At 44.2% G+C, this 13,423-nt stretch overlaps 1 protein-coding gene across 1 annotated transcript in view; it reads right to left on the bottom strand.

The window, feature by feature from the left end:
• ADAMTS12 (ADAM metallopeptidase with thrombospondin type 1 motif 12) overlaps positions 1-13,423 on the bottom strand; it is a 310,224-nt gene that overhangs the window by 47,848 nt on the left and 248,953 nt on the right. The window contains exons 16-17 of the mRNA XM_077894289.1: positions 12,442-12,580; positions 6,368-6,494 (exon numbers count right to left, since the gene is read on the bottom strand). Of these exons, the coding sequence (XP_077750415.1) occupies positions 6,368-6,494; positions 12,442-12,580 (266 nt within the window). The remainder of the gene's footprint in view (positions 1-6,367; positions 6,495-12,441; positions 12,581-13,423) is intronic.

The raw sequence follows: 13,423 nt of genomic DNA, 5'->3' as shown, positions 1-13,423 counted from the left end.
CTGAACACCCACTTCAGTAATTATTAATCTACTTTACCTTACTTTTGACATGTCCAGGGGAAGTCAGACATGTTACTGAATATATGAGATGTCATTTTGGAAGGGCTTTAATAATCTGAGTGGACCAGAAGTATAATTTATTGAATTACTTGCTACACGGCTTTCAGCTGTGTCACCACAAAGTGATAATGAACCTCCCTATTTTCTCTTTTTCTGGAATCTCCTCCATAGTCCCCTGGGACCTTTTTGCATCTGTTTGTCACTAAAGTAAAAACAGTCTTTTTTTTTTTTTTTTTTTTTTTTAAATCTCCATGCGAAGATCTCCAGGCCCGGGGCTCAGGAGCTATTGTCAAGTTGTTTTCTGTTCTCCCTTTCATTTTTTGATGTCTGCCATATGCCACCTTTCTAGGAGATGTATAATAGAGTACTATTTTTATATTTATAAGAGATTTGTGGCAGAAGGCTGTTGAAATGCTCTGAGGGATTGGTGAGAAGGGCAATGTAATGCAAAGAACTCAGCAGGACAAGAGCCCAGCCCATTTTGTCACCCCAACAAGACAACCTCCCTGGCCTAATCAGCACAGAATTAACAACAACCTACCCTGATTGATTCTGTTTTTGCCACTGATCTTTATCTTACCAGAATGCTGATGACACCACACAACTGGATAACTGGTCGTGCACTGCCTTTACAGTTCTTTAGTCCCCTTCCAGGAGTCAATTTCACCATCCCAACTACAGTGTAAAAGTCCTGGGGGCATGGGGGGGGGATGCCTGGGTGGCTCAGTGGTTAAGTGTCTGATTTCAGCTCAGGTGGTGATCTCTCTGGGTCCTGGGATAGAGCCCCATGTTGGGCTCCCTGCTCAGCGGGCAGTCTGCTTCTGCATTTCCCTCTGCCCCTGCCCCTTGCTCTCTCTCTCTCTCACATAAATAAATAAAATCTTTAAAATAAAGTCCTCCGGACTGGGGCTCTATCAGTGATTCTCACTATAACAACACAGTGGGAGGCTTTAAAAAGCAAAAAATGCTACCAAATGACAACAATTTAAAGAGATCCATTCAACTGCTTACGCTTCCCTCTTCTTAAGTGTAATCTTCAAATTGTTTGCAGGGAATTGTACGAAATGATGTTTTCCAGGATAATAGCAGAAGATGAGGAATAGAATGGGCTGTCTTCCTCCTCGGAAACGTGACGATGTGGAATAGCAGAAGTGGCAGCTGCAAAACTGCTCATCAGCTCTCGGCCAGAACCTGGGCACTGGGTGGCATATGTGTGCTGGCTGGGATGGCGCCGTGGGTGCCCGGTGCCCAGCTCCTGCCCGCGGCCGCAGCACTTCCTTCCTAAGCACCAGGGCTTCATTACTGACTGTGGGGCAGGGGGCTGAGGAATTGGTCCATTTCAAAATTTTGCTCTGAATCAACAAACTGCATCTCATGCACCCAACTAAGAAGCCTTCCAGGGGGGAAAGAGGTAACACTTCCCTTGTTCTGACAACGCTGCTTTTAGAACTAAGGGATGAAGAGATGTCACTTAACCACAAAGCCCTGAGGAAGGAGGGCAGGACCCTAGGGACCATGGCCAGGAGGCAGGGCTTTGGGATCCAGCTGCCTGGCTGCTGGTCTAGCCCTGACAACAGCTTGCCTTGCCAATGGATATGCACCTGATAGAGCCTAGCTGGTTGCAAGCTTCCTTAGGAAGTGACCTTATTTGTGTTATTCCAAAAAAATCCTTTGTCATTCCAAGAAGTCCCAATCACGTGGTTTTCCAAGCTCTGGAGCTTCTATAACTTCGTTGGGGGGATCTCCTGTGCTCTTTTGCTTGCATTAAGTTGCCTGCATTAGTTTCCTATGGCTGCTGTGATAAACTACCACAAACTTGGTAGCTTAAAACAACAAAAAATCTGATTTCTTATAGTTCTAAATTCAGTAGTACTGGGATGAAATCAAGGTGTCAGCAGGGCTATGCTCCTTCCAGGGCTCTATGGAAGATCTGTTCTTTGCCTTTTTTCAGTTTGTGGTGGCTGCCAGCATCCTTTGGCCTCCAGTCTTTAAGGCTAGTATCTTCCCATCTGTCTGTTCTGTCTTCATATCATCCTCCATGTCTGTGTGTGTGTGCGCATGTGACTATTGTGTAAAATTTCCCTCTATCTCTCTCTTAGAAGAACCCTTGCAATGACATTTGGGACTCAAGTGGATACTTGTTCAAGACCCTTTAATTTAATAACATCGGCAAAGATCCTTTTTCCAAATGGGGTAACATTTGCAGGCTCTAGAGATCTGGATGTAGATGTCCATCTAGCTTATCCCATGACCGCACTGAGGGCAGGTTCAAGTCCTCACAGCTCAGCTTGTATCACATAAGAATTCCTTTATGAAGGCTCCTCTTCTGTGTCCCCCTCAGCTCAGCTCCTCTGGAAGGGTCCTTCAGCCTCTGGACTCTTGCCCAAACATCCTTCTCCCTCTCCCACCAGTAGTACCCTACTGTAAAGTTACCTCCAACTAGAAATTTCTAAAGGTTGGAGTGTGGACACAGGTAAGATAACCACTCTCATGGAAAGTGAATTCTGAAAAGAGTGAGGCCAAGTGATCAGCTACAGGTAAGTGAGAAAATGTCAGCAACAGATTGATGTCTGTTCTAAAACCAGAGCTGATACCAGAATCTTTTTTGACTATGTTGCTTTTTATGTACATAGCCCATGTCCCCAGAGCCCTACCTTGGCTTCAGCAGGTGAGTGTCTGCATCAAGATCCTTTGGAGCCCACCACACCTAGCACAGTACTTGCTTTAGACACAGCCTGGATAGGGGAGAGGTGTGTGTCTCTCTTGGGGGGTATGTAATGGCGACCACAGGCTATAGCCAGACAGCCTGGGTTCAAACCTCTGCCCTCTACTAGTTGCATGATGCTGAGTGAGGTAAGGAATATTTTTTCCTCTATAAAATTGGCACAATTATAGTTATTTTTCTGAGTAGTCGAGAATAATAAAGAGAATATCTCTAAAACAGCATCAGAAGTGAGGTAGGTGCTTAAAAACCCCACTGTTTTCTGGGTGCCTTGGTGGCTCAATTGGTTAAGTGTCCAACTCTTGATTTGGCTTAGGTCATGATCTCAGGGTTGTGAGATCAAGCCCTGAGTCAGGCTCTGCACTCCATGTGGAGTCTGCTTGATATTGTCTCTCTCCCTCTGCCTCTCCCTTGCTCATTCTCTCTCTCTCTCTCTGTCACTATTTCTCTCTCTCAAAAAAAAAAAACAAAAAAAAAAAAACAAAAAAAACCAAAAAAACCCCCCAAAACCCACTGTTATTTTCTACTCTACTTTCCCATTACTTATGTTTCAACAAATGTGTGGGTTTTCTGCACCAAGCAATTCTGATCCTAACTGTCTGGGGTTAGCGCAGACTGGACAGGTTAAGGGCTCAGCCCCACATCACCGCCCCCACCCCCTGCTCTTCATGTCCAGGTGGTGGTCACCTGTGCTTCTCACCGGCTGGCTATGAATCAGGGGTTCCCACATCCCTGCCAAGGGTTTGGTAATTTGCTAGCATGGCTCACAGAACTAAAAAAAAAATTATTTACTAGATTACTCATTTATTATAAAAGGATATAACTCAGGAACAGCCAGATGGATGAGACTCACAGGGCGGGGTCCAGGAGAACGGTGGCAGAGCTTCTATACCCTCTTGGGGCACACCACACTCCCAGCACCTCCACGCGTTCAGCTCCAAGAAGCTCTCCTTCCCCTCTAGCTAGACTTTGTTTTTGTCTTTTTAATGGGGGTTTCATTACATAGGCAGGACTGATTACATCATGGGCCATTCGTGACTAACTCAACCTTCAGCTCCTCTGCCCTCCCCAGAGGTTAGGGAGTAGAGCTGAAAATTCAAACCCTCCAGTCACAGCATCCTCTGTCAGCCAGCTCCATCCTGAGGCTGTCTGGGAGCCTTGGCCACTTCGTTAGCATACAAGACAGTCCCTTTGGTGGTTCTAGAAGTTTTAAGAGCTCTGTGAGGAACCAGGCACAGAGATGGCATATATAGCCTCTATTGTGTCACGATACCTCAGTGTTCAGTAAATGGTAACTGTTATATGGCTATAATCACCATTGTGCCTCTCGTGAGAAATAACAAGCTTAATAAATATTTGCTGGTAATAATAAGGGGGAGGGAGACTATGTAATAAGATGAAATGAGAACCTGAACACCAGGGACAAAGTTAGAGGCAGGAAATAATCAGCTGTGGTTAGATGAGGACATCTAACCCACAGAGAGAGTGGCTTTGAAAAGCAAGGTGAGAATCCCAGGCTTGTGTGTCCCAGGAGAGCAACAGGTATTTACTGGTAGAGGATCATTAACCCTGAGGGAGACCGAGTGTGAGGAAGCATGTGAGCACGGCAGAGCATGGGTGAGTGATTAGCCCCAAGAACTGTGCCTCCTTCCTGGCTCACTCTTCCCAGAGAAGAAATTATGGGAAGGGCAGCTACAGACAAAACCTAGGGCTGGCAAGAGCTGCAGGGAAGAGCTGCAGCCAGGTGAGGTGACCCTGGAGAGGTGAGGCAGGTCAGGGTCTGGCTCCCTGCCTCCTGGCCTGTCCCCCCACCCCCCCAGCAGAAACCACAGAGCTGGACACAGAATAATCCTTCTGACTCCGGCCTCTGCGTCCTGTCTGCCCTCACCAGAGGCCTCGTTGCCTGCCTTCACGGATTTGTCTGCCTTCCTTCACGGATTTGTCTGGACTCTTTACCTAGTTCTTTGAGATTTATCACATTCTTCTGGCTTTTTCTTTAGAGCTCAGTTCATCACTTGTTTATTTTTTTAAACTAATTATTTTTTTTAGAGAGAGCATGCATGAGAGTGGGGGGAGGGGCAGAGGGAGAGATGGAAAGAGAGAGAGGATCTCAAGCAAGCTCCACGCCCAGCATGGAGCCCAATGCAGAACTTCATCTCACGACCCTGAGATTATGACCTGAGCTGAAATCAAGAGTCCCACTTGTTTGATTTACAATACCAATGAGTCCCCTCCTGTTTACCTAAACTCCTTTTAGTGTGTCTCCCTAGGCCTGGAATGAATGCCTGATGGAAGCCACAACCTAAGTGCACCCCTGCTGAAGGTCACTAGAGAATGAAGACACTCTTCAGAATTAATTCTTTTTTTCTCCCTTCCCTTTTCCTTCCCTCTCTCTTTCCCTCCCCTCTCTCTTCCTCTCTCCCTCCTTCTGCTTCTTGCTGTTTTTCTTTCTCTCCCTCTCTCTTTAACATAAGTCCCTAATAATAACATTCTAGCCACCTTCTGGGATTCCAATATCTATCTAGAACAGCAAATGAGTAGCTCTGTAACACTGGTTCTCAACCAAGGGTGCTTTTACCCTCTACGAGACATTTAGCAATGTTTGAAGATATTTTTGTTGTGACAACCTGGAGGAAGGGTGGAAGTCGCTACTAATGTCTAAGCAGGTACAGGCTGGGGGTGTCGCTAAACATCCTACCACACACAGGACGGCTCCACAACCAAGAGTCATCCATCCCAAATGTCAACAGTGCTGAGATTGAGAAAGCCTGCTCTGGAAGCCACTCCAGGCTGCCTTACATGCAGATGGGCACTGTGATCTGACAGTGAATGTTATGCTGCGCTGGTGCAGTGTCCCGGGAACAGCCACACCTGTCAGCTCAAGAACTTTGGGGGGATCTATATAGCATTCTCTTCTATATAGCATTCTCTTCGGCAATGCTTTGAGACAGTCTTACCAAATAAACAAACACAGAACACACCAGCTACTCTATGGGGAGAAGATGTCCCTACTCACAGCTTGTCACAGGCTCTAACAGCACTGCCACAGAAACCTGTAAGAGTTTTCATGTACTTATTCTTTTTTTTTTTTTTTAAGATTTATTTATTTATTTATTCAGGAGGAAGGAGAAGCAGGCTCCATGCCGGGAGTGCAACGTGGGACTCGATCCCAGGACTCCAGAATCGCACCCTGGGCCAAAGGCAGGCGCTAAAATGCTGAGCCACCCAGGGATTCCCTCCTGTACTTATTCTAATAACAAAACCTCACAACCCTCCTTTATCACTGAGCATTAGATTACTATTAAATTAGTCTTCTTTCTTTCTTTCTTTCTTTCTTTCTTTCTTTCTTTCTTTGAGAGAGGGAAAGCACAAACAAGGAGGGCCAAAAGGAGAGGGAAAGAGAGAATCTCAAGCAGGCTCCATGCCCAGGGCAGAGCCCAATACTGGGCTTGATCTCATGACCCTGAGATCATGATCTGAGCCAAAATCAAGAGTTGAGTACTCAACCAACTGAGCCACCCAGATGCCCCAACCAGACATCATTCTAAGCAGACACACAGAGCTCTAATTCTTATCACTTCTTACCTGGGTGGACAATCCTTTTCATGGCACTTCTTCTGTCTCCCGTTGGGCTGTGTTTCTGGGTCACAAAATGTAGCTTTCACCATCCCGTGGCCTTTCTTCACACAATAGGCAGTCTGGCGGCGAATACCTGGGGGTCAGGCAGAGGGTTCACATATATTAAATCCTGAGCCCACACACTTAGTGTCAAGTGGGGCCCCTGATCAAGTGATCATGCTTATGGCTGATGGGGAGGCTGTCCATAGGTTATCTGGTTTGTTCCAGGGGCAAACCAAGTACATCTGCAAGCTGGGTTTAGCTTTGGATAAATAATAATAGTGAACACGTACTGCTTTCCTTGTCCCAAGCACTGTTCAAAACTGTATGTGTGCATGCCAGCAAGTATATATATATTTAATATATTATAAATATATTAAAATGTATTACTTATTATCTATTTTGAAATATAATGACCCAAACCTCGCAACAATCCAATGAGGTCAACACTACCATTATTGGTATGTGAAAGATGAATGAAGGCACAGCAAAGTCACACAGGTGGAGAGAAGACAGAGACCACAGGTTCTGCTACCAAAGACATTAGCAAGAGAGGAGAGAGGGTGGTCAGAATGTTATGGATGGAGAGGCAGAGGGATAGAGAGAAGGAAGTCATCATGTCACTTGAGGGAGGTAATGCTTCAATGTTAGATGTGAAATACTGGGGACTGGGATGCCTCCCCTCCCGGGGACAGAGCATCAGCTTGCACAAAGGTTGGCGCCCTGAACCCTCAGGGCATCCAGGCCTTGAGAGGGCTTACTGGTATACAGAATTCCCATATTCGAAAGGCTACGAGTACACCAAAAGCCGGTCACCTCCCCACTTCAGCACGTGGAGGGGCTTCCCCCCAGGCACACAGCTGGCAGGACAGGACCTGCCATCTGCCACCTCCCGCTGCCTCATGTGACTCGTTCCAGCCCCGGTGCCCAGGCTGGCTTTCATACTCACACACCAGCAATCACATCTCAACATTTAAAAATGTCAGAGGGAGTTGTCATAGGGTAAGCGAATCCTTCAAAATGAATCAACAATATTTTATTGCTAAATAAAACAGTATTTTCTTCTTTTGGAGACATAGGTAACCTTTCAACCACTCAGGCTTTGTCAACTGATAAGACTGCGTTATTCCTCTTTCGTTATATAAATCAGACACTGTCAACAGCTGGAAGCAACATTGTAAGAGGAACTTCCAGGGCCCAAGGACTGAGTCATTGGAAAAGACACAAGCACCTGTGGAGGCATCTTAGACAGTGTGAGTGGATTACAGGCTGACGTGGCCAAAGCCAGAAACACTGGCATGTACCTGCCGTGGTAGAGCAGAGAAAAGAAGAGTTTAGGTACTTGGAAATTTCATGAAAACGTTGGCAAATTCTTCCTGTCAAAACCTAAAAGGAAACTGTCAGGTGGCTCTCAGAGGTTAGAAATATCCCCCCAAAAGGCCTGTTTCTGTGCATGAATAGCAAAGATAAATGTGCTACTCAGAAGTAGCAGAAGGACACAAAATATTACATAAAATACCTGTCGCAAAGTTAATACTATTGCATAGATAAATGTGCTGGATCAGCAGCGAGCTGAACAGATGGACGGGCCAGGCAAATGCTGTGCAAAGGGCAAAACTAATAATGATGTTTCAGTTTCTCTATTGGAATGAATGGTGTCTATCATTACATACTACTTGTAATTTATCTGATAAATACTATATATTTATGTGTATGGTAAACAAGATAAGCCTTATTCCTCAGCCTATGCTTAAATCCATCTCAGTAAATTTTCTATTATTTTCACGAAGTCCTAAATATTAACAAAAATCTTCCAGATATTGTCAGAGATCAATACCTTCACTTGGTTGACCCTGACAGTTAACAGTGGATGAAAGATGGATCAGTACCAAGATGAATGAAATTTTAAAATAGCCAAAGAAGTATCTGACTAATTTTCCAAAGAAGTGAATTGTCCTCTCAACATCAGTGTAGGGTCTCACATCCGGGTCAGAGTGGAACGTGTGTTCCTATTTGTGATTCTCATGCTTTATCACGAACATGTGGACCTATCTCAAATGCACATGGTTACTTTGAGCTTTGGAAATGTTGAGGAAAGGTGTTCATTACAGCATTACAAAGATGTTTATAACTGCAAAATAGTGGAATGTATAAATAATTGTATACTGGCACAGTGGAATAGTACGCAGCCCTTCAAGTGAATGTACTAGAGCTACTATCATTAGCAGGGATTTTTATTTTTCTTTTTTTAATAAATTTATTTTTTATTGGTGTTCAATTTGTCAACATACAGAATAACACCCAGTGCTCATCCCGTCAAGTGCCCACCTCAGTGTCCGCCACCCAGTCACCCCCACCCCCCGGCCACCTCCCCTTCCACCACCCCTAGTTTGTTTCCCAGAGTTAGGAGTCTTTATGTTCTGTCTCCCTTTCTGATATTTCCCACTTATTTTTCTTCTTTCCCCTTTATTCAGCAGGGATTTTTCTCAAAAGCATAATACTGAGTAAAGCCAGCAAGACAAAGAATAATGCACAGATAACGATCCTATTTATAAAAAGCCTAAATGCTTGAGAAACAATATTTTTTAATATATATGGCTAGTCACATATATAATAAAAGCATTTAACAAGATGCATGAAAACAATAAATACTAGTTTCATGACCCTAGTTAGCCCTGGAGAAAAACGAAAGGGAGTGGAGCCAGCAAAATGCTCTTCAAGCATATTTGTGTGATTTTTTTTTGTTTAAACATGAAGATTGAAATAAGCATGAGCGATGGTAAGATCTGACAAGGCTGAGTGGCTGGTATGCAAGAGTTTGTTGTTACGTTCTCCATTTTTGCTAGGACATTTGTAATGCTTCCCTGCAACAAAGCATAAGGCTAAAACAATGTAATATCAATGAAAATAAAGCAAAACAAATAAAGTGGTTGCCACTACTTGTTTGTAAGTCTTTTACTATGGGAATCAATTTGGTAATAAGGTTCTGAACATTGCCATAATATTTAAATTCTTTGAACCTAGAAATTCCATCTATAAATCAACGCTAATTAAATCATTCTTTACATGGTCCCCAAAAGCTCACCAGAAGATGATGATCAATATAGAATTGGCTCAAGACATTTTTCTTTGTCTTGCCAGGGAAATGCAACACATCCATAAAAATGATAGCTATGAGGATGGTGTAGCACATGGAAAGGTACCCCTGTTACGACGTTAAGTGAAAGCATGTGTATACATATAAGGATATTGGAAGGCAAAAAAAGCAAAGTACAAAAGTGCATGTGTCAGGGGAGTGACTTTTCCTATTTTTACTTTTCGGGTAAGCTATTTAACTTAATTTTGTAATATAGAAAGTTTTAACTCAAAGAAAATACAACGACATCGATGACTGATTCAGTGTTTCAGGCAGTCTTCTGTCTTTAGATTTAGCAACGTGTGTCTTATGGGAATATTAGCATTTCACCCTCTTTGTCTGACAGCATGAAAGGAGAAATGTTGTCTTTCTTCTCTGCCAGATGAAGACAGCTCACGGTCACTGAAACAGGCAGTGTGACTGGGATTCGGGGGAGAACGTGGACACCGTGACAGCTCCCTGACAGCTCCTGTTAAGGTTTAATACCCAGGAGGACATTTGCCCACGCAGGCCGAGGTGCTGCTGAAGGATCCTGATTCACATTTGGTAAGGACATCTCATTTCCTAGCCAGGAGGAGCCTGCTTTCTGATGACTGTGCCGATTGGCCATTACCTTGTATCCCTGTGTTCTGAAACACTGCGTGTGTGATGCAAAGAATTCACCCCATGCTGAAACAGAAAAGGGGATGGGTGTTCTGTTTTGTGGAGGGGCACCTGGCCCCTCTGGACTGGCTGAGTTTTCACTCCTTGGTGTCCTGAGACAAAAATGATTTAAGCTTACAGCTTACACCTGTACTTTTCTGAAAGAAGAGAAAAATGGGGATGTGAGCTGGAAAATGTATTTGTGACTACAGTCCCCACGACCTCATTTTCCTCACAACTGCTCCTCAGGGAAATTTTTTTCATGAACTTCTTTCCTGCTTAAATTGCTTTTGTGCCATAGCCAGCCAAGCCTCCCACGCAGTGGGGCAGGATGTCTGGAAATGCTAGCCACAGCCAGGGGGTAACAGCACTGACCCTAACCCCATCACTGATCCTAACCCCACCACCAGCCGCTGCCACACATCACACCTTTGACCTTAATGGATCTCCAGATATTTAGGATTTTCAAAACATCACACAGTTTGAAATGAACATGATCCCCGTGCCTTCTAAAAGCTAACCTTTCTGTACTGACGGAGGGAAAGGAAGAAGTTGGTGATACAGAAATTGTTTATTTGGTTGATGGTACATGGACTCAATGCCTGCTGCTGGACCTCTTTGCAGGACTACTTCCTGGGGCAGGGAGTGAGGACGGGGGAGAGCAAGTGAATGAGTGGTGCAGGGACACAGTATGTGAGAGAGAAGCCCATGGGGGAGAAGATGGTGTTCTTCTGGCCCATTCACTCCTTCACCTTCATTCCCTTGGTTGCATCGCTGAATATGGCACTTCACCCTGTTGCTGCCCTAGTTTATAGGTGGTAGTTATACAGGATCAAGGCAGGAAGTTCCAGAACAGACCTGGACACGATCTAAAAGAAGAGATCAAGGCAGAGGCCTTCTCATGGGTACTACTATTAACGCTCCCCAAAGAGTGAAAAGTCCAAATACCTGACAGGCCCTGAGCCTGTGCTCCCAGGCCTCACAGAATTTCATCTAGCCTGTAGCAGAGAGAGTCAGTGCCCTCCAAATGCCCCTGTGCTTGTTCACAGTTCCTGGCTTCCCTCTGCAGTTAACAGTACCCAGAGGACTAAAGGTTCACCAACAAAAGGTGAGCAGAAATGATCTGTGTCACCACCAGGCCAAAGCCCTTCATGAGAGCCAGTCTGCCTCTTCCAAGTCTTTCTTCTCCGTGGGGCACACTGGAAGTCACACATTTCAGATGTCTTAGCTCCAAGATGATGCTGGGCCACCCAACCTGTATCAGACTTAGAATGGGTTCGAAATAAACCTTCATCGTGTTGCATTCCTGAGGTTTTGATTTCTTTGTTACGGTAGCAGAACTTAGTCCATCCTGGGTGCCTGGGTGGCCTTGGTCTGTTAAACATCTGACTCTTGATTTTGCCTCAGGTCATGACCTCAGGGTAGTGAGATTGAGCCCCACGTTGGGCTCCATGTTCAGTGGGGAGCCTGCTTAAGGCCCTCTCTCTCCCTCTGCCCTCCTCTCTCCCTCTCTCTTAAATAATAAATAAATCTTAAAAAAAAGAAACTTATTCCATCCTGACATACTTGACAGCAAGGAATCTCTCCAATGCTCCATTTTATAAGAGAAAACTACTCTCCTCATAGATATAAATACTTGGTAAATAGGAGACAGAATAAAGAACATTGGGTGGGAATCAGGAGAGCTTGTCATGGTTTGGTTTTGGCCATTACTGACAGTCAGCCTCTGAGTGGGGTGTTTGACTTTTGTAGACCTCAGGTCCTCAACCAGGTTTTTAAGTCTCTCTGTTTTGCTTTTTAAAACACATGTCATACTGTATTGTATACTTGAAAGTTGCTAAGAGACCAAATCTTAAATGTTCTCACCACACACAAAAAAGGTAACTATTGGGGTGATGGATGGGCTGGCTGACTTTATGTGGTAACCATTTCACTATATATACGTGTACAAAACCATCCAGTTGTACACCTTAAACTTACACAATGTTGTATGTCAGTCATATCTCAATAAACCTGAAATCAAAACAAAACATATGTTAACATTTTTTCCAAAGAAAATCTTTCATGAAGTGAAAGAAAAAAAGGAAAAACTGCCTCTCTCATTAGACCATGACCAGAGTATTTGCTCCCACAGGGGCTCCTGGGCCGTGTTTCTGGAACCTTGCAGATCCACAGGCACAGAGTATGAACCACGTGCTCAGACTGCCTCCACGGCTCATTCTGAAGCCGACATGGATTCCCAGACACAGCAGCTGTTGCTCACCTGTCCCGCACGTTACACTGCACTCTGTCCAGTGGCCATACTGCCAGAAGTACACCAGTTTGTTCACGTCATTGTCAAGGCCATCTTTCCGGATTGTGTACTCATACTTGATGCCAGGGTTGGTCACTTGGAACAGAAGCTAAAAGGCAAAAGAAGGATGACATCACTGTCATGACTTTATACTGTAAAACACAGCTGTGACAGAAGGTATGTCATCTTAGAGCAGTTATGAAGGTGTGCATTGGAACAAACGCCAATAAATGAATGTATCTTCACCCCCACCTCTACTTCCACCAATACATCTATCTATATCTGTATATATATCCATCCATGTCTTTATCTATCTATACCTCATATCCATTCAATTATTTCTTGGCTGAATGCCCAGGGAAGTCTAATCTTCTGGAAACTTCTCTGAGGGAATGAGATAGCATCTTTTCCAACAACAGACTGGTGGGTCACCTTGCACCCTTGTGAACTTACTAACTTGATGATTATAGGTAAGTTACTTAATCTCTTTGTGTTTCTCCATTTCCAGAGTGAGGATAATAATAGTGTGTGACTAGTAGGGGTGTTGTGAGAGTTAAATAAGTCAATAAATGTACAGTGATTAGCTATGAATAGAATAGTGACTGGCATGTAGTCAGCATTCAATAAAGAGTAACTTTTATTATTGTTGTTGCTGTTGTCTTATGATACTCTTCTCTAGCTCTCAGGATGATTAGTTCCTATAAAATATATAGTTCTGGGGTAAAAATGTTCATAGGCTTTAGCCAAGTCATGCCACTCTTGGGGCCTTCCCCTCACTTCCCTCTCCTGCAGGCAGTCTACTTATCACACATTTTTAAAAAAAGATTTTATTTATTTACTTATTTTAGAGAGAGAGCGAGAGAGAGTGTGTGTGTGTGTGAGAGAGAGCACTTGAGTGGGGCAAGGAGCAAAGGGAGAGGGAAAGAATCCAAAGCAGACTTCATGCTGAGTG

This window comes from Canis aureus, chromosome 4, assembly GCF_053574225.1.
Source record: "Canis aureus isolate CA01 chromosome 4, VMU_Caureus_v.1.0, whole genome shotgun sequence".
In the NCBI taxonomy this organism is placed as follows: Eukaryota; Metazoa; Chordata; class Mammalia; order Carnivora; family Canidae; genus Canis; species Canis aureus.
The sequence above is the reverse complement of the archived record's forward strand: the minus strand, read 5'-3'. Positions and strand labels throughout refer to the sequence as shown.